This window comes from Ostrea edulis, chromosome 1 (genome assembly GCF_947568905.1).
Source record: "Ostrea edulis chromosome 1, xbOstEdul1.1, whole genome shotgun sequence".
Lineage (NCBI taxonomy): Eukaryota > Metazoa > Mollusca > Bivalvia > Ostreida > Ostreidae > Ostrea > Ostrea edulis.
Window position 1 is genome coordinate 48,314,659 of NC_079164.1, and position 25,536 is coordinate 48,340,194.

The 25,536-nt window shown below is 36.3% G+C and overlaps 1 protein-coding gene across 1 annotated transcript; it reads right to left on the reverse strand.

The window, feature by feature from the left end:
* Nucleotides 1-2,283: 2,283 nt before the first annotated feature.
* LOC125651870 (phospholipase A(2)-like) lies at nt 2,284-11,609 on the reverse strand. The gene is made up of 5 exons (XM_048880698.2): nt 11,347-11,609; nt 10,585-10,730; nt 6,665-6,824; nt 2,730-2,870; nt 2,284-2,605 (listed from the first exon to the last, which is right to left on the reverse strand). The coding sequence occupies exons 1-5, from the start codon at nt 11,526-11,528 to the stop codon at nt 2,524-2,526; spliced, it is 711 nt and encodes a 236-aa protein (XP_048736655.2). The 5' UTR covers nt 11,529-11,609; the 3' UTR covers nt 2,284-2,523.
* Nucleotides 11,610-25,536: the final 13,927 nt, after the last annotated feature.

A 25,536-nucleotide genomic window follows, 5' to 3' on the forward strand; every position in this document is an offset into this window, starting at 1 on the left:
TGATACAGTGCGCGCATTAAATCATTTGATGAGAGCAATTATTGTTGTAGAGAGAGCAACTATATAATTAAAGATATTTTCAATTCCACATATCCACAATTGAATTGATGATCTCTATAATTGAATTGTTGCTCTCTTTAAAAGAACTGATGCGCACATTAATTCCTTATACAAAAGCATTGTAAATAATTAAAAACATCTTCAATTGAATTAAAGAGATAATCAAATTATTTATACCGAGCTCTAAATTGATTATTGCGAGCAATATTTCTTCGAAATTGATGCTCTCATCATTTGAATTGAATAGAGCAATAATCAAGATTATTTGATACATATCAAATAGTCCACAATTAATTAAGATTGGCTAATATAGTTCGTACCGTTTACGAAATAAACCTGGTTCGAACTATCTTGCCTCTTACAATTCCGCCTAACGGGGAACGAGTTAACTTTTCATTCTGCTCAAACCTTAGATTCAAGACATTGTGAAAAATACCCACCCACCCAAACCCATTTTCTTGTATCATCAAATTGAATTGTGTTTACGTGTGCTGCTGCTTTGTTCTTTATTTTCCAGATTCCTTTCCATGTCACCATCGATAACATGCCTGTTTTCAGATTGATGCCAGCTGTCTCCAGGATGCTGTCAAACTACTACATGCACTAATTTGGGTAATTTTTCTTTCTTAATTGTCGCATCTTTCTAGGGGGGTTCGAGACTGGGGAGTGCGTTGGGGTAGTTGATCACTAATTCTGCGCCAAAACCGGCTCTCCTCTCACCTACTACTAAAGCAGGGGGCAGGTATTTCACGTGTACCCTCCAGACGACCATTAAACTAGGTCAAGGGTCAGTGGATATTCATAGAAAATACTAATTTCTTGCATAAGTTGCTAAAGTTCAATTCGTGGGGCTCTCAGCTAGTTCATAGCTGGGACCACATCCACCTCCTACTAAGGGAGGGGATGCTACAGGCTGGTGCAGGTTGCGACAACTGTAGGAGGGTCTACAAGCTTCCTCCGCACTTGCTAATTAAACCAGGTAGCACGCAGGAGACCAGTGAGATGCGTAGAGATCTCTACCTCCCTTAGAACGTGGGGACTCGTTCAGGTTCGGGCACTTATGTCCACATAGGGCCCCCTGTGTTGCCCCTACTTTGGTAGTCAAACTGGCACACTGGCCGCCTCCCCAGTTCCCCACAAAAAGTTTGTATGCGACCCTTTCCACCATATATGTAAATTTGCATCCTGTTTCTGATCCAATTGATAAATATTAAACTTGTATCACTCTTGTTATTGCAGCTGCTAAGCAGCCTATGAGGGATTATCACGCCTCAGACAAAATTGTTGAAATCTAATTGGTCAGATCTTGGTCACATGACGCCGTGAAAAAAACCGTATCATGCGAGTAAAATCCTTATTGGGCGAGTAATTTTATTTATCGTCGGGTTCGACTTGCAGCCGTGTCAAAAGGAAAGACATTTGACTAAGTTGTATGATATAGACCCCCCACATATCCAGTTAGAGGTCTTCGACGTGATAAATTCGTTACACAGTTAGTTAGTTACCTGATACGGAAAAATACATGGTGTGAAAAGAAAACCCGTATCGGGCTCGGCTTCGCCTCGCCCGATACGGGTTTTCTTTTCACACCATTCGCCTCGCCCGATACGGGTTTTCTTTTCACACCATGTATTTTTCCGTATCAGGTCACTAACTAACTGTGTAACTAATATTACAGGGCAGTCAGTTAAGCTTCGACACACCTACTGGTCTATTCTGATATTAGGTTAAGGTCACTATTTAATTCGGGCAGTAGGTCAGATGTCTTGCGGCTGGTTGTGATGTATATTAAGTTTATTTTAGCACAATGGCTTCTCTAGGTAAATTTAACATACCCTAGGTCAGGTCATGGTCATAAAGCCAATTCTTTTATTAATTGAATTAATGCGCACATCAAATCTATTATTGCTCTCATTAATTCAATTGATGCGCGCATCAATTGAATTGAAGAGAGCAATAATTGAATTAATGCGCGCAATTGTAATAACTAATTCCAGATGATAACAAGAAAGGGAAGATAGTCTAAAGGTATTAATGTACGTAACATTGTATCCATTGGTGTATTGTCTTCACAGCTGTTTGGTACAGATAACAGTGTACACGTGTGTGCATGATTCTGAAGCAGTTTTGTAAAGATTGATGCACATGTCATTATTCATTTTTTTAAATACATATTCATTATGGGCAGGGTATAGACAGCTTACAAATAAATTACAATACATGTACAAATGTTCATTCTTTTTTAATGAAAATATATGATATAATTATAAAAGACATAACATTGATAATTGAATAAAAGCTGGAAATTCCGAGATAAAAAAAATTATAAAAGAATTGTAATAAATTATCACAGATGAAAAGTATAAAATATAACAGCGAATTGAACTACAATTTAAAAATTAGACGAATTGAACTACAATCTAAAAATTAAAAGTATTTGATCACAAACAGAATACTACAGTATTACCATATGTAATCTAATTCATTTGAGGCGAGTTCATATTCATCGGTTTCTTCCCACTTTGTGCAAACAGTTCCCCAGAATCTGCAAAACACAATAAATAAAATAGATAAATACAAAATAACCAATTACAGACAATCCCTTGAATAATTTCAAAGATTGGGGGAAAAAAAAACAACAACAGAGAACCGCCGACGCGTGTACTCACGAGTATTCCGTGCATACTCTTTTCTTCCTTATGCAATCAGGGCTGAGAACATCGAAGTAGATGAACCCAATGACATCTGCATCAAATGAGTCGGAGTTTGACAAACAATCATAAAATGCTTTGTCACATTCACAAGATACCCTAAAACAAAAAGTATTGAAATGTATATAATCAAGGTTAAAAAAGATAATACACTGTGAATTAAAAATCTACAGTTAAACGCCACGCTCTAAAAAAAAAATATTTAAAACCCTGGGTTGTGAAATTCACCATTTTTTGTACATCCTTTTCTGCTATTCCTAAGTATGCATTTAGATTTTACACAATATCAGCAAACTTAAAGAAGTGCTTCAAATCGTTATTATAATTTTGACACCACCCTGAAACCAAATCCTTACCCCCTAGGATCATGGAATTTACAATTTTCGTAAAGGACTACCTACCGTATATACTCGTCGCCTGTAAGTCGGTTCGCCTATAAGTTGGTTGTATCGTTTTAAGGTTATTTTGAAGGGAATTGCCAATGAACCATTTATAAGTCGGTCAAACTTTTTTCAAGAATCGGTTGAAATTTCAAATCAATGCTCTAATGTTTTTACTTGTGTTTCAAATAATATTTTGAGAAATGCGCCGATATTTGATATTTTTTTCCTAACAAATGAATTTCATATCATATCATATCAATGTATGTATCTGTGTTCCAATGTTTTGGGATATGACATCGATATTTCACTTTTTATTCTCAACAAATTAAACAGTTACTATTTTGTTTATTTCGTCCATGTTTTTTGTTGTTTAGAGAATACTAGGCCATCCAGAAAAATAGAATTTGCAAAATGCTGACTTTAAACGAGACTGTTGAAACCCCTGCACTATCCACTTATTTGTCAGAATCCTCGCTTTAAAAACTGACCATATGCAGAACAAGCTCTTGCGTATCGAATCACTTGAGAGATATAAACACTATACGTACTATTCGAAGGTGATAATGGATTATTGCTACATAGATATGGGAAGTTGACGATGGAGAAGTTTTTTTTTAAATCGTTTATTTAATTCAATATCAACAAATATATAATAATAAAAGTAATAATAATAAAAGTACACTTATATAGCGCCTTATCTAAAAATACTCTAAAGCGCTGTACAACATACTAAAATTTACAATTGATAATTAAAAGAAAAACCATAGAATATAGATCATTTATCAACATTATTTCCTTACAGCAACAATGTTCTACATATTCAAATATATGTTATACATTAATGAATTTGTAGTGCAATATATAATACAATTTTATGCAATAAAGTTTACAATAGTTAGATTGAATTGTCAAGTCATACTATTCATAAATACACAAAAAACAAAAATATTGTTTACCACATGAAAGGCTACCTTCGTTTACCTGTAAGGCACACTACCACATACACCAAGAGTTACCATTGCAATGTGTGAGAAAATTACGAATTTTAAAATATTGGTTAAAGCTTTTATCAACAAAAAATTGTATCTTGAAATCATGTTATGACTATATGCGTGATGAAATGAGTAGTAAACAAAACTGTAAAAATTGGGTAGTAAATGTTCAAGGTATTTTGTCAAATGTTGGATTGATGAACATATGGTTAAATCAATGTACTTTGAAGACACAATACATGTTTGCAGTTGCTAAGCAACGGATTTTTGATAATTGTAAACAAACAACACTTTCTGAAATCAACTCTTCCTCAAAATGTAGAATTTATAAACATTTGATTTACCATTTTACTTTGCAATCCTACTTAACTAAAAGAATTCCTATGCAGTATAAAAAGTTTATATGTAAGTTAAGATTATCGTCTCACTGGTTAGTTATTGAAACAGGTACATTGTAGATACAAAAATGTTCCTTTAGAAAGACGTTTGTGTCCTTTATGTACCTTAGATGTAGAAGATGAGTTTCATTTTTTCTTTAAGTGTACCTATTACAGTAATTTAAGAATCAAATTTTTGAAAAAGTATTATCATATCAGACCCTCTGTCTTTAAATTAATTCAACGAATGCTTAATGAAGAAACGCCCACTACTATATATGGAAAACAGTGAAACGTACCTTTCGCAAAGAGCTTGAAGATAAAAAGAGTACGATGTGCAATGGACACAGAATTAGCTGTAGAACTGAACAACGAACACGCAGAAATAATCTCCGCAGTGCTAAAGGGAAAAGATATCTGTTTGCCAGTGCATTCTGGTTAATTTTCTTCATTCAGGCCCAATGAACGGAATTTTCATCAAAAGATTCTTAATTTACAGCTTTTATTTGAAACTATAATTCCTGTAAAATAACGGCGTAGTAAAGATCGTAGTAACATTTTCCGTAAAAGGTCATACTAGTATCTCCATATATGGGAGCTGCAGAGCACTTTCGCAATAACAAGTTCCGGTAAAATGGAAGCTGTACACAGCAAAATTCAAACTCGTAGGTTTTAGTTCTCTTTCTATGCTAATTAAAATGGGATTAATGACGAGTCAGTTGTGATGGTAACTTTTTTGGTTGTATATTAATGATATGTGACATGGTTTTTACCGAAACATGTACAGAGTGCAATTTTTATTTTAGCTACAGGGTACATGTATATATGCATGGGACGCATTCTATCGTTAAACCGGGTCCGTAGGACAATATCACTTTAATGATAGAACTGTAGACTCTGATTTCAAATTATTCTGCAAATAGAAATCTGTCAAATATTAGAGAATCCCATATACAGTAAAATGTAAAAGAATGAGTTCGTTTCTTCTTCGTCCATAAGACCCTTTCCATCGCCGTGATCTCTCAATGATTCCCCATGTATCTCCACAGTCTCCATAGCCTTCTCAACGTTTGTCGACAGTCTCTCAACGACCAGTCTCTCAAGGATTGCCCAAAGCGATCAAAAACATCGCCCAACAATCTATCTGAAGTTTTTCAAAGAACGCAACGTTTTTGAAAGTCTTAGTGATATATCTTGGTCGCACCTGATCTCTCAGCAATCTCCATATATATATATATATCTCAGTGATCTCCCTTAATCGCAAAACAATCGCTCAGCAAATTCCTAGAGGTCGCTACCAAATTCTTTATCGTGCTGACGCCTATCGTGTTTCCATTTTGACGAACCGTCACGGGCGGGGCCAATCTCTCACCAGAGGGCGTATTACGCTACAACATTGGTGGAGCGTAGCGGGAATGATAACTCTGGTTAGAGATTGGGGCGGGGCACTAGGCGATGGAGCAATCACAACCTATCTCGCTTTTGACCCGATCCTAGGTTCGAACAACGTTACACGGGTATCCCGAAGCAAACGTCCAAACCACTTCGCTACCGCTAAGGTATTTTATGTAAGGGATCCAAAACGAAGATGGTCTAATATGCTAGACACTGCACTTGCACAAGCCGCGCAGAGCTAGATGCGAGTGACCAGTCCCGTAACTAACACAATAGATCATCGGAGTGTTGCATCTTACTTACAATACAGTGAATATCGATATTGTTATAAGATGGCTAAACTGGCATATCCAGATAGATGGGGGTGCTTTAAGGGATAACATTGCGGGGCCAATGTTTATAGCTTATAGGATGAAAATACTACTGGACTCATCACAATAATATTGGATTACAACTAGTCTAGTCTTATAAGACTCTGAGAACAAAAGAATGACGTCACAAAAATGTATTATCTGATAGATATATAGTGTACCTGCATACACAATGAAACGATGTTTAAGTATCAGACAATCTAATTCAAACTTTTTACAAAGTTCTGAAAATACGGAGGGTCGAAAAGAATTTGTTTTAATATCTACACTACAGTGCATGTATTCTGTTTCATGATGAACTCCCCTATCTGATGATATTAGATTGATCCCGGCATAGTTTCATGACCATACAACCGTATGATAACATAAACTTACACAGTGAAATAACCATCGTTTGTCAGTCCGTAGTTACTTTTCCCAGCCTCGATCGACATATCGCAACTGTCGTGATCTCGACAGCACATGTCCACTTCTACCTCGGTCCCCAAGTCTTCGTAGTGCGTCGCATCATTACCCTTCCCGCACCATTTTGTTCCTGAAAGGCAAGAGGGAATGATCCAATATTTAGAATACTACGGAAGCCGATAGGCATAGAATTAATATTCATTTAACTAGCGGCCGCCACTTAATTTAACTGGCGACAGCCACTTAATTTATCTGGTGGTCGCCACTTGATTTATCTGGCGGTCGCCATTTAATTATTAACTCATATTGGACAGTCGGAGGAGAAATTGTCTTATACAATTGTTGACGAGCAGAACCATGGTGCCGACCCTTCACTTTTTTGACAACATTCTTTTTTTTTCACATGCAAACTTATTTTCAAATGTAAAATAAGATTGATTGGCGGATTGGCCCCCACCCCACTCTTTTGGTGGTAGTAATGAATGGTAAAAATGTACATGTAATAATGAATGAACTGATGGATTGAAGGACGAATGGTGCCCCCTCCCTCCAATTTAGGAGTATGAAGTTTGGGCAAAAGAGAAATGTTTAAGTTCCTATTCTGCTTGTCAACAATCGTAGAAGACAAATTTTCCTCCGTTAAATTGTTTTTGAAATTGGCAGCCGCCATGAATAGATTAAGTGGCGGCCGCCAGTTAATTTATATGGCGGGCGCCAGTTAAATTAAGTGGCGACCGCCAGTTAAATGAATATTAATTCTATACCTTGTTACATATCGACTTCCGTACAAAACCATACCGTTTACAGGCATATACAAACGAAGATTTGCTCGAGCGCGAATATGTCGACATTTGATATCGTGAACATTTATATGGAGTTGTAAATTAACAGCACAATCGAAAAACAATAATGCTCTTAATTGTATATCACATACACTGTACATATTACTAAGCATTGGAGAGGGATATTACAGGGATTGCACCCCTTTGATTTTGAGAGAGAGAGAGGGGGGGGGGGAGTTGAATATAAATTAAGTGGCGGCCGCCACATAGATTAAGTGGTGGCCACCAGTTAAAATGAATATTAATTCTATACCCTGGCACCAATCGGCTTCCGTAGAATACAGCCTGATACATCGAGTGTGCTATTTCCGGAAATGTAGGGAACTCATAGTTCAAAAGGTATACGCATGGGTTACGTTCGTACTCTGTTATTTGACATCTACATGTATATTTATTCTCTTTAGAGAAGTGGACAGGTATACCTTACATCCACTTGTAGGCTATGCCTGTCCACTTTTCTAAAGAGAATACATGTATACTATGCTGGTAATATGTTAAGATGTTAAAAAAAAAGTGCAATGGAAATTTTGTCTTCACCCCATCGTGTGTTATTAGCATTATATATATCAAAATATAAACATTTTTACTCTAATTAAGTCTCGCAAACGAAGTTCCTAGGGTAATTTGATGACCTCAAGTCCATTCCCGTCATCAATTTTTTTTGGGATCCGCCATTTTCAAAAATGGCCGCCATATACCGAAATATCTGAAAGTGTTAAAATCTCTACGACATTTGGGTTCTGGGGTCAATTGAGGGTCCACAGTTCATTTCTAGCATCAGTATTTCCTTCCATTCAGTTTTCAATTTTTTCAAAATGGCCGCCATTTAAGACAATGGCTTCCAAAAATCAAGTTTGTCGGATTTCAACCAAATTTAGTTTCTAGGGTTTATTTATGATCCTGAGTCCATTTCTGGCATAACAAATTATTTCTGACATGGGGAGGTGTTCGGGGACATTTGTGTTGGCATCCCAACACAGTAATAGCTTGTTATTCTTCCGCTTTTATCCCGTGGGGATCCAGGTTAGAATAGGTCCTCAGTACCCCTTGCTTGTCGTAAAAGGCGACTAAATGGGGCTGTCCATCGGATGAGACCATAAAAACCGAGGTCCCATGTCACAGCAGGTGTGGCACGATAAAGATCCCTCCCTGCTCAAAGGCCATAAGCGCCGAGCATAGGCCTAAATTTTGCAGCCCTTCACCAGCAATGGTGACGTTTCCATATGAGTGAAATATTCTCGAGATGGACGTTAAACAATATTCAATCAATCAATCAATCAATCAATCTTCCGCTTCTTTCTCTTACCGACACCGTTCCCCGTAACCAGATGAAGAAAGTAATAGCTATTCAAGGATATGATAGGCCAATGTATCTGGATGTGCAGAAATGATTTTGTTTTCATATTAATTGAAGGGGATTACAGATCTGTTGATCCCGTCCGACTGATGTCAGTATTCTAGAACCAAGTTGTCAGTATTTTGAGCACTTTGTCAGTATAAAAGTTGAATATAACAAAAAATGCTATGCGGGTTGTTAAACCCTTTTTTATATGAACAACTCCTTTGTAGTAATGTGTAATTATCATGCTTTTCCATCATTATTTAAATTTGTCGTATTTCATAAAATACCATAGCAATTCTCTACATCCATAACATTTATCCCTTAATTTCAAAACAATTTGAATTTGATAAAATATGGAACAAAAATAAATACACCATATTGAAATAAACAGCATTTACTTTACTAGTTATTGCACGCTCAGGGCCGTAAGTAGGGTTCTAAATCAGGGGAGGCAGGGGATTGGGGGCCGCCGATTGACTTTACGACTGAAAATGACACTTTTTAAATCCCAATTTATCATGTTTGTGTTTCATTTGTACTATGTAAAGAATCGTAATATGGTGTCAAAGACAAAGGTGCTTGTCTTCATTTTAAACATATATCCTATAATATAACATTTATATAATTTTATTTTCTTTTTTGCCAAAAAATCAGACGAGGCAGTTGCCTCGTCTGCCTCATCGGCAGTTACGGCCCTGACGCTGGCGGTTAAGTTCAGAGTTGTTAGAAATATCCATGAATCTAGTCATTGACTTATTAGACACTTTCAGCTTCGATAGGTCTTTAAGTTGTTTACTCTGAACGTGTCTGTGGCAGTCATTTTTGCCTACGTGACCGCAGCTGAAGTCAATGTTGCACACGCTGCAAAACACCATGTGATCTGCTTTTTTTTCTATTGTTGGAGGCATGGCTTTGACCTTTAACCTTAAACACAAGTCTGGTGTATCTCTAGAACTGGGACTGATAGAGACCTGGGATCTTTAGAAATGATAAAAGGGTGTAGTGACCAACAAAATAGTATATCCAGTCACCTTGACCTCTGACCTTGATTGTATAAACTTATATAACTTTAGAACCAGGACTGATAGAGACATGGGATCATCAAAAATGATAAGAGGATGTTGGGACCTACAAACTAAGATCAAGGTCTAGTGACACCAGTTTTACTGAAGGAAAAAAAGGGTTGTTTTTTTTAAATTTCAAAATCATAGTCTTCGTGATCTAGATTTTTCAAATGAAATTAAAATTGGCATGGATTTTGTCCAGGGAGGAAAATAGTAGTACATCTATATACCCAGAAAAAGTCACTCTTATACACCGGTACTTCGTTTGGGAGACTTTATAATCGGTAGATTATAATCATATCTTGTTTTCACATTAGAATTAAATACTATTATTTGAAGATGTCCTCTTATTATCCCATTTCAACAAATCGGAACAGCTACGCTTTCACGACGTCAACGTTAAATGTGATATTGACTACGAATACTGATCAATGGCAAATGAAAAACAACACAAGTTTAAAGTTCCCATTGTAGTTTTCATTGTAAAGTGTTGGGAATGTAAATATATCATATCTTATTCACACTCACACACGTAATTACGTGTATGTTTTTAGGACGAATATAATTCTTCGCCGAGCTTTAGTTTTGAGTCATTTTTAAAAGAAATCAATCAAAATAGATAAATAATTAAACTTGTAGTACCTGGATAAATTACATCAAACTGCCGCTCAAAACGCTGGTGAATTATTTCGTTGATGGCTGTGGTGTTTTCAGACCTCAAAATCTCTGTGAATTTGTTACCGTTCTTTTTTCCTTTTCTTCTTTCCTTTTCAAATTTTTCTCTGAGGCTTAAAATACACATAATGGAAAAAAGAAATTAATTCTTTTAATACAATGACGTTTGGAGAATTGGAAATCCGTATTTTCTTGATGAACCTTCTCATACAGTGGCGTGTAGCCATTTTTCAAATACGCAATATTGTTATTTTTAACCATATCTCTACGAAAATTGGACACTACATATGTATATAGTGTGAACACGATAATATAAGTATCGGCCACTGACGTGATAAATACTTTGCCCGAACAATTAAATCAAAGCACTTTCGTGTCATAGAGTCATAAGGAGAGGAAAAAGTACTATTGATGAGGTTGTATTCAATCTTTAACTGTATACTAAATGTTGCATTATCTTTGATTTTTATTTTATTTTTTTCCTGAGTGATAACTCGTACATTTCTGTCTGTGGATTTCCTGTAAATCATACCAATTGTCTGCAATAGCGTTTCGGTGTAAAAATAATCGTATGCTGAATTCAGGCAAAATATAATTTTGTCAGCCCCTTGGCAAGAACTGTTGTTCTCGGATTAAAACTCTCAGGCAACAGTTTTTGCCCTACACCTTATGAAATGACTTATACCCTTTATAAAAAGTTAAAAACTCACAATATTGTTGAGCACTTACTTGATGACGTGACGCCTCGATAATAACGTTCTTCCACGGACTTTAAAAGTGTAGACCTTGTCGTGGGATCTCATAAACAATGTAACATCGCCTTTGTACGGAGGGTCACGCCCGGCTCCAGCCCCGGCTCCGATCGCCCAGTCTAACACCGTTACGATGAAAAGAAAAACCAACGACTTCATCTCGAAAGATAACAACGAAACGATTTAGAGTGAATGAGACTAACAAACAAAATTGCTTTTAAGGTTGTGCACCGATTCGCTTTGTATGACAGCTTCGAGGAGGGTTTGATAATTTTCAACAAAATAACATTGTTTTTTATAGAATGATCACGTCCTATTAAACTATTTGGCACGAAAACTGCTTTATATGCAAGAAATATTTATCATTTAATCGAAAAATCATTGTATTCTTTTCAAAGAAAAGTTGATCATGTCTATTGAACAAAGGTACATGTACCAGGATTCAAAAAATCTTATTTGACATAAAATGTCACTGAAAGAGGTCAACCCCATTTGAAAGTTATATAAAAAGTCGGTGATCGAGTTAATGGTCTTTAAAATATTTACATATGCAAGTCATATCGGCACAGAATTCTCACCTGCGTGCGTGTATCATAACATCTGGTATGCAGATATTGTTCAGTTTACAACACAGATGAAAGTCCAAATTCAGGAACCTACATCAAACATTTTATTTTTTACATCAAACTTAAATGGGGGATTGCGAATTGCTTTGATATTTTTTTATGTCCCTTGATATAATTCATTTTGAATTTGTACCTGAGTGAATACATCAACAACATTATGGTAAATTTTCAAGATCATAATTGATTACGTCAAATACCGTGAACAGTTTAACACACATACAGGCAGCTTCATGTTGATAAACCTTATTTTAGTTGAAGCGCTAGCGATATGCTCCATCTTATTTATTATTACAATGTATATATTTTTTACCAAATACCCATTTGTGATCATATATATCTTTTTCATTTGAAAAATATGGGATGTACCTTCTCTTAACCATCTTGTCTCGTTAAACTCTCATTACAATTGATTTCCCTTCAGAATTTTCCATGTGAAATGGTCGCGGGATTTTCTAGCATGCATGTATTTGCCTGACTACTGACATAAAAGTCCCGGCTACATCTTTATAAAGAAGTCCTCTATGATTCACGGTTTAAATCTACTTTCAGTCCAATATTCCAGATTAAGATTCTGGCTACGACTCACCCGAGTTCAACTATAATAGTCTCAATTGTGTGTGTGTGTGTGTGTGTGTGTGTGTGATGGAAACGCAATTTTCAGCCACGGTCATTTGAAAACTGCCAGTATTACGAGATCTACCCAGATTACATTTTTTTGCCAATGTTATGATATTTGTTCAGATTATATTTCGTTTTCCACGAGATTTGCTGCTGGCAGATTATATTTTGTTTGCCAATGCCACGAGATTTGCCGCTGGCAGATTATATTTTGTTTGCCAATGCCACGAGATTTGCCGCTGGCAGATTATATTTTGTTTGCCAATGTCACGAGATTTGCCGCTGGCAGATCATAGTTTGTTTGCCAATGTCACGAGATTTGCCCACATTTGATTTCATTCCTTTCATAAGCTGTAATAATCTATGGGGATGGAAATCGCATTGTGTGGTACAAAAATAGGTAAGGTCAACATACATGTATAGCTTTGACTCTCTCAGTTGGGCGGTTGATAGTGTCCGGTGGATTAATGCTGAACCCTTAGTCATTTCGAAATTAAACTGCATAAGCAGGTTGGACCTGGCTAGTAGATTACTTCTATTGAATTCCATGTGAAATGGTCACGGGATTTTCTAGCATGCATGTATTTGCCTGACTGATAACTGCAGATCCTTTACACATAGCCATCAACCTTCCATCTTCGCTAGCCAAGGGTTTATGATCTACAACATTGAGTAGCGGAGCGGATCGTAAAATCCTTACTAGCGAAGATGTCTCATACTAAGCTAGTTTGTCATAGCTAGTAGATGTTCAAATCAAAGTGTTAAGAACCTTTCTAGTTAATCATAAACGGTACCGACACTGAACTTTTAACTACTGGAATTTAGTCGATTCCATACTTTTCTTCAAGAGTTTAAGCTTTGCAACGCTACATTCCATCCCCCGGTGCAATGGCCTCGGCGTTAGACCGACCTGTGTGGTTCTAATACATGTACAAAGTGGATAACACCTACCCCGTGTTTTGATTTTTATGAAATGCAGTGCTATTTATATGAAGTGTTTCTATCCTGTTCGTGTGTCTGTTTATCTATATATAGTGACATTGTTTATCCACGTTTTATTTAGTTCTAGCGCTAAAATAAAACTGTTCGTTATCTAATTGGTTTTATTTCCAAGAATGAAATGATAGTCCTTATGAATTACACTAATGGTTCGTTGTAAGAAAAAAATTACAACTATTGGTGATTGAGATGAAATATAACTAAATGCTAAGTTCTCCGGAAACTGGCCACCCCTGTAATCCGGCCGTTTCATTCAGTCCGGCAGACGGTCGGTTTAGAGAAGTTCCACTGTGTCTGGAATAGACGAGGTAGCTTGTACAGAAATACTGGATGAAATCGCAGCGGGGAATGATTAAGGAATTCAAACAATTTACAGTGTTGTACCTAGAGATTTTCAAAATACAGTCCCTTATGTAGATCTCGATTTGACCGAGAGCACTAATAATATTCGGAAGCAATCTATGTAATGTAGACACGTACATGTATTTTAAAGTGAAAAACAACATGTAAATAGGAAAGCCGACGAGTCTTTTTTCCAAATTCAGTGCATGTGCATACCAGTACTCCGCACCACATGTGTATCACTAGTCTACTTTGAGCTACATGTAATTACTGAGCGCCAGTGTGTCATCATGGAAAGTGTACCGTACGTACCAAAACATTTATTCTTGGTCACTTTTCGTGTGAATCAAGAGAAAATGAAGAATACACTACTTCTTTTCGACATTTCCTGTTACTGCGAGATTCGTTGCATTCCTTGAATAAAAGATAATCCGTTTTGTTTTCTTCATATATGTACCTTTTCCGCACAAGCGCATTGATTCAAGAACATCGCTTGAAGGAAAGATTATCTTTTTAGCACTACTAATGTATTCACTATATGTATATTCTGTGACTATTAATATATTTACGAAATATCTATATTTCTAATGGTTTTGCCGTCGATATCTTTACAGATTCTAATGATAGCCTCATGAATGCGATGCAGATATGTGGTTGGTCGAAAAAAATTCACTCATAATGAGACGTCACCAGCTGTAGAAGAAGTACCACAAATTGAGACCTATGTTTGGCGCTCAGGGTGGTAGCAATGAGGATTATTTACCGTGTCAAGACCTGGCGCAACACAGGACCTTTGTGTTTAAGGTCATATCCGAAAGACCCGTGATTATCACTTCTTCATGTCGAGCGTTTGGCAAAGGGGGCATTTTCACGTCTTTTAAAGTTTAACTCGACCATGGTGCGAGCGAGGTTCGAGCCCACGACCTCCCGATTACGAAGCGAAAGCTCTACCACTGAGATAGCGCAAAAAATTATTTGCATGAATTCTTAGTGGGCGAACTTAAAACTGAATAAATATACATTTAAATAGGGTTTTAAAGTAGCCAATAGCTTTGAGCAAATTTTACAAAATTGTTTATTCGGGTGTCTGGGTGAAAAACTCCCTTAATCAAATTCCAACTGATATTTCAGCTTTGAATTAAACGCACTATAATATAATAAGTTTGAAATGATAATGCAGGCGCAGGTCCAGCTTTTTTCCGCCAGGAGAAACTTCTGTGTTTAGACTATTTACGACGAAAAACTAATGGATGGTAGCCGTTCATTAATTACCAGTTCTAGCAACGAGGAGGCTTCCACATTTAGAACCGATTTTGTTTTGTTGTTGTGTATGAATGTGTGTGTTTAATTTTTTCGTGTATATATATATATATATATATATATATATATATATATATATATCTTTGGTATTTTAGGTTTTACTATAAGCGAGATTCTCTAATCTTAAAGTTTAATCGAGCGAAATACATGACTTGAACAACCTTTTCTTGATTTTCCTTGCGAACTCTTCATATATTATTCGTATGTTAATATTCATGAAATGTTGAATATACATAAGAACCAGGGTCACCAACGTTGATCTCATGTGGTTTTTAATCCTCCTTAAGCCAGAAAAAGAACGCTCAGCTTCACTGGGGGTCACTAGTAAGGTACGGCCTAGAAAATGAGCGCTCAGCTTCACTGGAGGTAACTGGTAAGGTACAGCCTATGTGCAGGAATTTTTTGATGTCCGTGAAAATATCACTGTCTGTAGGCCCTAATTCTAAACTTTGCCAGCAAACTATCCCCTTCTTTCAAATTTGCACAAGGCCTCATCCAGGCTAATAGCACCGACGTAAGGTCATCAGGATGGACACTTTCCAAGTCTTTCCCCCCAAAACATCTGGTCATTTGCTAAGCGACTAATGTCAGAATCGCCCAGTTTAGCCATTTGACCAAGGACCAGTGGTGATACTGGAACCTGCAACTTAATTCTTGATATACATAACCAAGAAAGGGGATAACAATAATGACCTTAAAATAATCAAGGATCAGTGCTATCACCAGCATTGCCTCTGTGTGTTTGCCTCTTACACAAGCTTGGGACCTTAACATCGACCTCTCACTCATCAGTGGTGACGTCTCCATACGAGTGAAATAGATGTCCAGAGCGAAAATGAAATGACTGACCCATGAGCTTGCGTGGAAATGCACAGAGTAGAAACGCTACCGAACTTTCAAATTATTTTTATTTAAACCACCAGAACGCGTGATTGCGTATGTACATGTAGATGCGAAGTTTGGAGCAGACAGAAAGGAAAAATAGTCAATCATGGAATTTGGTTACGCGCTACGAAGATTATCGTCGCTTGCATTTCCGGGATTACTTGTATGTGCAAGAGAAAGCATGCTCATAGAATAATACATATCTGGATTAGGAAATCAGGAATCAAGAAGTCATGAGCAGGCTGAATAAGAAGCCAAATACTCGGCCCAATAGAATTTGAATAATGAAATATTGAGCAGATTTCATGAGGCCAGCTAGTAAAGCAATTTGCTATGTTAGTGGATACGGGACCGGTGATTACTCTCATATCCAAAGAAACATACACATATTCAACTAGATCTGTTACTTCAAGTTCACCTCAATTGACCTCACTCGATAAAACATTAATGACAGCTGATGGGGAAGCCATGGAAGTCTATGGAAAGACATTGTTGTCATTGGAAGTTGATTGATTGAGTTAACGTCCCTCTCGAGAATATTTCACTCATATAGAGACGTCACCACTGCCGGTGAAGGGCTGCAAAATTTAGGCCTTTGCTCGGCGCTTATGGCTATCGAGCAGGAAGGGATCTTTATCGTACCACACCTGCTGTGACACAGGACCTCGGTTTTTGCGGTCTCATCTGAAAGATCGCCCCATTTAGTCGCGTCTCTTACGACAAGCAAGGGGTACTGAGGACCTATTCTAACCCGGATCCCCAACGGGACTTGAAAGTTGAAGATCTAGAAGTAGAATTTGCACACTTCGTAATGTGACAGAATCAGGTTTCCAGTTGGCATGCTTGGACTTGATTTTCTTTCTCAACAAGGGATATTGATAGACATAATTAGTGCAAGAAAAATGAAATCATCGATGTTCGAAATACAGCAAGAGAAAGCTTCAAAATGCATATCATTTTGTATACTTTGGAAACGTGCAATATGTCCTTTAACGAGTGCGCTAAAGTTCATCCGGGTCTTAAACCAAAATCAATAATTTGTCCATCAGATGCAGACGTTATTATTTCCGTAATAAATCCAATAAGTCACCTGCTCTGCTACATGAAAGATTAGAGATTTCAACCATTCACAAGGCTGATGAATGCTTTGTATAATGTGAAAGGATGTGAACCCGACTTCCAATTTACCGCCGCTGTGGTCTAGAGGTAGAACGTTCGCCCCGCATGCGGAAGGTTGAGGTTCGAATTCCGACCGCGACAGACCTAAGTCGTGAAAGCAGTTAGTGACAGTTCTATCGCCAAGCGCTCGGCATCAGGTGTGAATGTCATGGGTCCTCGGAGATGGCCTTGAAAACGGATATCCCGTGTCACAGTAGGTGTGGCACGCTAAAGAATTATCACTGCTCAATGGCCGTAAGCGCCGAGTATAGGCCTAAACTCTAACGTTTCCATATGAGTGAAAAAATTTCCAGAGGGACGTTAAACAAGATACAATCAATCAATCCAATTCATCAAAATACTCAGCTTCGCCATTTGAGAATTTGTCCTTTGTTAGCTGACATGTTTTTACATTCTTACGAAGCAGAGTTTATTCAAAAACGTTTTATCCATTAACAATAATCCTATCCATTCATATGTCGAATAGATATATCCCTGCGAACTCGAAATAAAAGACACCACAGAGTCCTTCACATCTGTTTCGTACTTGGATATTTTATTGAAAATTAATATAAACGGCAAACTATCAACTCAACTTTATGACAAACGGGATGATTTGAGCTTCTCCGTCATCAACCTATCTTATCTATGTAGCAATATTCCATTATCACCTACATATGGTGTATATATCTCTCAAGTGATTCAATATGCAAGAGCTTGTTTTGCATATGATCAATTTTTAAATCGAGGCAGACTACTGACAAACAAGTTACAGGGGGTTTCAATAGTCTCATTTAAAGTCAGCATTTCGCAAATTCTATGGTCGTTATAATGATCTAGTTTGCCAATACAACCTATCTTTGGGTCAAATGATGTTTGTTGGGCCGTTCTTGACACACTGAGTTTGACCATAGATTACTCCGTTTATCTGATTAAGACATAGGACTCGCGGCGGGTGTGATCAGTCGACAGGGGATGCTTACTCTTCCTAGGCACCTGATCCCACCTTTGGTATATCCAGGGGTCCGTGTTTGCCCAACTCTCTATTTTGTATTCCTCATAGGAATTATGACATTAATCACTGTTCGGTATGTTCACCTATCAAAGAAGCCCAATAACGAGGAGAAAAATTAACTCAAAGACGCTATATTACATGCACGATACTCGGATATCTTTGTTGGTCTGAACAGCACATTGGGACAAACGGATGTTGCATCAGGTTGAAGTTGGACAAATTACCACCTCGCTGATTACCAATACATCAAAAGAAGTTGCTGAACAAGAAATCAGTAATATGCTAACAATGGTTTCATCGAGGATAGCAGCAGTCCTTGGGCTTCGCCGAAAGTGCTGGCAAAGAAGGATGGAACAACACGTTTTTGTGTTGATTATCGTAAGTTAAATTCAGTTACCATCAAAGATGCTTACCCCTTGCCGCAAATGGACGAATTAATAAGCCCGCTCTCAGGTGCCAAAATACTTTTGAGAATTAGATTTGGCGAGCGGATTTTGAAAAATCAGGAGGACGAAGACAAGGAGTAGATTTTACCATGCACAAAGGACTATTTCAATTTAAAGTCGTGCCCTTCAGGTTGTCAAATAACCTGGCAACATTTGGTGGAAGTAACGTTAAATGGACTGCAGTGGGAGAAATGTCTGGTCTATCTCGATGATGTGATTTCGAAAAACTTTTCATGAAACGCTTGACACTTGTATTCAAGTTCCTAAACTAAAGCCGAAGAAATGCTGTCTCGTCATGGATGAAGTTTCCCTAGGAAATGCTTAGCATGTACATTAGGTTCACTGCCTGAGACAAAGGAAATAAATGTTTCTCGCTATTGGAGACTACTTTTCGGAATGAATGGAAGATTATGCTGCAAAAAATCTTACAGCTCAAGCAGAGTTCTTTTGCAGATACAGAGTACCATACAGGATACATACTGATCAAGGGAGTTTGAAGTGGAGTTGTTCTCAGAAATGTGTTCTCTCCTCGGGATTATCAAGAGCAGAGCTACGCCATACAGACCTCAGTCCGATGGCATGGCGGAACGATTCAATTGGACACTACAGCAAATGTTATGCATGTTTGTGAATGAGAACAGACCAGACTGGGACCACCATCTACCATACCTGCTTATAGCATACCATCTTAGCGTACAAGAAAGTACAAAATGGACAACGAACTTTTACTGATGCTAGGCAAAGAAGTTTCAATTCCAATCGATGTAGTTGTAAATTGGATAGAACATTGAATACATAGAGTGGATGCAACATGCCATGAATAGAGCATACTAATGTCCTTAAAAAATATCACGATCAGAAACACGAAAATTTAGTTTAGAAATGGAGTGTGCCAAGATGTCCCTAGGTTGGATAAGATCTTACGAAGTGGCACAGCATTTCTCAGACGTCACATATGAAATTCACTAAATAGACGGGAACAAATAAAAAATTGTTCACATTGACCAATTGAAATTATGCTTTGTTTGTTTTATGTCCCTTTGAGAATTTTTCACTCTTATTGAGACGTCATCAGCTGAATGTGAAGTGTCACAAATTTAGACCTATGCTTCGTGCTCAGGGCCGTAGCATTGATGGGTTATTTTACGTGCCAACATTTTTAAGGTCAAATCCGAAAGATCCCCAACTCTAACTTCTAAATGCCGAACGTATGGCGAATGAGCAATCAATACCTATGTTTACGTCTTAGATTTGACGCGGCCATGACACGTGTCGGGCTCAAACTCACGACCTATTAGTCACGAAGCCAACTCTCTACCACGACCGGTCTTTGAATTATATAAATCCGGTCGTAAATCTCAAACCGTCATTGATGCAGAACAAAATGCCAGGAAGACAAATAAGAAAATCAGACCGTTATGGTCTGTGGGGATAACGGTAATTAGCATTATATTATTGCTAGATGAATTGAACATGTATTGAATTTTTCTAAAGAGAGGGGGAGATAATAAAAAATTGTAATCAATTTATAAAATGTTTATTTTATTTTCAGGATTACGTTCTCGTCGATGAGGACAAACTTAGAAAGAAGGAAAATAAGATTTTTTTTCTGCGGAGGCCGGTGACGTTAACATAACAAAAACGTAAGTAGGTTTAATCAATTCAGTCGTTACATCGCGGGGCTAGGAGAGGAAGGGGGCGTACTATTGGTAAATGTAAAATATTTTGATCTGTAAATTTAGAAAATAGATTGTTTATATTTCTATTCAAATCGCAGAGACTGTTTAGTTTATCATTTATTATGCAACATCGATATTCGGGATGAAGGAAAATATGAGGTCGTGAGTTCGAGCCCCGCCCGTGGCCTGCATCAGAAGTAAGATATGAACAGATAGTGATTGCTCCTTCGCCAAACCCTCGGCATTTAAAAGTTAGAACCACGGGCCTTTCAAAACGAAATATCAAAAATTCTCCAGTTTGTTCATGCGGACATGACGAAGATGTATATCATCTCTTTTCTGCTTGTAAAAGCTAGAAATAATCTGTTTAATCGCCTTTCCATGCTTGATTTAGTCAAAATTGATACAAATCTGCGGTGATGTTAATTTGCCTCTGCAAACTACGGAAGCATATTAGGGCCGCAGCAGTATCTTTTTTTAGTTTGTTATAACAAATTAGTAATTTGTTATAACAGATTAATAATTTGTTATAACAAATTAGTAATTTGTTATAACAGATTATCAATTTGTTATAACAAATTACTAATCTGTTATAACAAATTATTAATCTGTTATAACGAATTTAACAGATCATCAATATCAACGACAAGAGATCATAATAGACAATCGTGGATTTTTCTCCATAGTCTCCACATATCAAAGGAAAAGACAAAAAAGCTATGGCCCGGACAAACTTGTATGAGAAACGGAAGAAGATGAAGAATTCACACTAAAACAATATGTCCCCTTTCTGGGAAGGGGAGGTATATTTATTCATAAATATTTTTAAAGAAAAAAATGTGAAATACCACCGGTACAAAAACTTTTCTATCAAGAACATGCATGGTAAGCGATAAATGTAGTACGGCCGAAACCCGAAAGTCCCGGATAGCGATTTTTTCGAGATTTCTCTCTTAATGCTGCATGTAATAACACATAATTTGCAGAGGTTACTGGTTGTAACCTAGGTACATAAAAAACATAAACTTTTTCTGAGAATTCTTCTACAAAAGTACCAAACCAGAGTTTTCACCTGCCAAAAAGCGGTAAATCTAGTAGGTTTTATAAATGTCGGAACCCAAACACAGTCGAAAACACTGACCGATTCCCACAGCCCCTTTGTAAATACTGGGTTCTAAGTAATCCTATTCATGCAAAAAATATTGATTAAGACTACGTTTTATGTTTCTATCATTACTTCCACAACACAGAATAATAAAAACTGCTGTATTTTGTAATCGTGATATTGTTTTAATCGGAACAAGTGTAGGTCCCCTTAGTTTGGTAAATTCGTACCTAAACAGCGTACGCGTAAAACGATAGTTGAGGATGTCTGTCGGTAATTAGTCATGATTATGACATTAAACATTGATTCTGTTGCCCAGCTCTGGCCACGCGAATGTTCCTCATTCACCCAGTCATGTTATTTTGAATAAAAATCAAAACTGCGAAAGTAAAGAAACTATACTCCCTAAAGTAAATAATGTAACCCCAAAAGTGTGCTTTTACAATATTTTGTCATTTTGATTAAGAAAGAAAAGGGAATTATGATAGTACAGTCTTTAATCGTCTTGATGATGGAATGATAATGTTAAAATTTGTCGTTTCTGTTCGATAAATTACATATAAATTACCTATGATTACTTTAAATCACACTTCGTAAGCATTAGTAACCTACACTACATCAAAATAATAATTGAATTATAAAATTATTCAATTAATTCAATAACGAATATGCTTCAATAACCGAAGTTTAAAAAGAAGCACACTTTTTATAGTGTATATATAAAAATGGATTGAAATATTCATGCCAAGAAATCCCGTCCGGTCTGAATTCGTTGGCTTCAATAGGACCATATTACATGCTGATTAATAGTAGCCGTCGCTTATCTCTTAATACTTCTCATTACCAGCACATTAGAGTTATCGCGCTTTGATGACTCTTGTGCGTCATTGGTAAGAAAATGCACAAGTCTCGCGAGCAAGTGCGAGATTACTGGGACATAAACGAAACGTTCATAGCACACCCCCCCCCCCCTTTTTTAAAGTTAAAGTACATGGTGTACTTTTAAATAAAATAGCCATTGGTCAAACTGCATTTTAAAAATATTCTAACACTAGTTTATCAAGGATGTTACATGTTTTTAAAACTCTACGACACCTATTATAAAAATTCCAAGCAACGATGTTCTCTGTCCTAAGACAATCAATATTTTCTAATTTTCAAAATAGCTTAGATGCAGTTTAGAAACGCATTTGTTGTGTTAATTAGTGTTACAAACGTCTAAAAAAAAAAATGCAGTTTGGCAAATATATTACTTATTCTAAAATATTTGAAAATGAGAGAGAGAGGGGGTGGGGGGGAGGGGGGGGGGTACATTAACGAGTACAAAGTCCATGCCATATGAACCTGTCCAAATTGTATGATTAAATACATGTAGAATGTCTTCATAATAGGACAGAATGATTTTAATAACATATGAATCCCATTAATTACAAGAAAAGTTATTGTGTCGGATGTGCATATTGGTTTTTTCCTTCACAGTTCTTCTTGCGATTGATGCTTTATATCGGTCAGATTTGGCAGATTTAGTACCTGTACTCCTTCAAATAGTTTGATAAGTTCGTCTGTATTCTTGTAAGAATAATCAATTCCTAAATTTGCCTTTAGAATTTTAATCAGTGTCGTGGTTTGCAGTCGGTTATAATATGTATTCGATACCATAATTTATATTACGTATGCCTAAGTAATGTTTACGTATGTTGTCCCGGTAGCACGACTTTACGCGCCTTTAATTTGAAGAGTTCCACTAATGGAAATGATAAGTATTGCGGTCATTGCATGATTTATTACGGTTTTTCTATACCGGAGATTTTGCTAGGAATTTCTTGGCATGGCAAAAGATTGCGTGTACTACACATGTATAATTACAAAATATGTAGGGTGACACAATAAAATGTATGGAGCGCCAAATTAACATAAACTCAAATAATTGAAGATATCTTCAATTATTTGAAGATAGCATCAATTCATTTGATGCGCGCAACAATTTAATTAAAGATCTCTTCAAATAATTAATGATATCTTCAATTCTGAATTATTGCGCGCATTAATTGAATTGATGATAGCATTAATTCTTCAGCTGAATTGATGCGCGCTTTAATTGAATTAATGATCTCTTCAAACGAATTAATGATATCAACAATTGAATTGATGCGCGCTACAATTCAATTGAAGAGAGCAATAATTGATATAATGCGCGCATTAAATCGATTGATGAGAGCAATAATTGAATTGATGCGCGCATTCATGCATTTGGTGAGAGCAAAAATTGATTTAATGCGCGCATTAATTCAATTATTGCTCTCTTCAATTGAATTAACGATATCTTTAATTCATTTGAAGAGAGCAATAATTCTTTTAGAGAGAGAGCAACTATATAATTAACGATATCTTCAATTCAACATATCCACAATTGAATTAATGGTCTCTTTAATTGAATTGTTGCTCTCTTTAAAAGAATTTATGCGCGCATTAATTCCTTATACAAAAGCATCGTAAATAATTAAAGATATCTTCAACTGAATTAAAGAGATCATCAAATTATTTATACCGAGCTCTAAATTAATTATTGCGAGCAATATTTCTACTGAATTGATGCTCTCATCAATTGAATTGAAGAGAGCAATAATTGAATTAATGCGCGCATCAAATGTATTATTGCTCTCATTAATTCAATTGATGCTCTCATCAATTGAATTGAAGAGAGCAATAATTGAATCAATGCGCACATTAAATCAATTTTTGCTCTCATTAATTCAATTGATGCGCGCATTAATTCAAATGATGAGAACAATAATTGAATTGAAGCACGCATTAATTCATTTGATGAGAGCAATAAATGATTTAAAGCGCGCATTAATTCAATTAAAGAGAGCAATAATTGAATTGATGATATCTTCAAATAATTGAAGATATCTTCAATTATTTGAGTTTATGTTAATTTGGCACTCCATAAAAATGCGCATATAAATGCACCATATATGCAATTGCGATTTAAGTTACCTTAGATATCTAGAACTCAGTCTGATTCAATAAAGTTACCTTAGATATCTAGAACTCAGTCTGATTCAATATTGTCTATAATGCTAAAACGCAGACTTTCGGTAGATCACAAGATCGGCGACCGTGTTCAGGTTTCGACAATTATAAAACGTACTAGATTTACCGCTTTTTGGTATCCGAAAACTCTGGTTCAATATCTTCTTTATAGAATTCCCAGAAAAAGTTATACGATTCTTGTTTAATATGTCAAACAGTTATCACAATAAGTTTGATGTCATTCTATCAACTATTAAGAGAGAAATAATGCAAAAATCGTTATTCGGGACTTTCGGCTTTCGGTCGTACTACATTTACCGCTTTCCAACAGGCATACATTTTCAAAATGGGTTTCCTGCAAACTGAAAGTTATGTGCTTAATATAAGATCTAGCACCATGTATTAGAAGGCTTTTTAAGTTACAATTATTCACAGTATAACTATAGTGGCAATAAAGTAAAACAAGAGATTCATGGGCCTTAAAGATGGCCTGAGTCTGAGCTAATCTGCAAAAGCTAAATATAATATGAATAGAATTTACATTATATGTAGCTCAAATATGCAACCAGGAAAATTCGTATCGATTCCATAGCCTTTTGCAGTAGTGACACTTTTAACTAATGCTCAGGTTACCAATAAAGCATGTGGGCCTCTTGTTAAATTAATATATTAATTAATAATTTGTTATAACAGATTAGTAATTTGTTATAACAGATTAGTAATCTGTTATAACAGATTAATAATTTGTTATAACAGATTAGTAATTTGTTATAACAGATTAATAATTTGTTATAACAGATTAGTAATTTGTTATAACAGATTAATAATTTGTTATAACAGATTAGTAATTTGTTATAACAAATTAGTAATTTGTTATAACAAATTAATAATCTGTTATAACAAATTAATAATCTGTTATAACAAATTATTAATCTGTT

What these genes read in the sequence shown, in the direction of transcription:
- LOC125651870 (XM_048880698.2), bottom strand. Translation starts at nt 11,528, where the DNA reads ATGAAGTCGTTGGTTTTTCTTTTCATCGTAACGGTGTTAGACTGGGCG. An exon ending in TCGAGGCGTCACGTCATCAA is followed by an intron (nt 10,731 to 11,346) that starts GTAAGTGCTCAA and finishes GTGTATTTTAAG; the next exon opens with CCTCAGAGAAAAATTTGAAA. An exon ending in AACGATGGTTATTTCACTGT is followed by an intron (nt 2,871 to 6,664) that starts GTAAGTTTATGT and finishes TTTTTGTTTTAG; the next exon opens with GGTATCTTGTGAATGTGACA.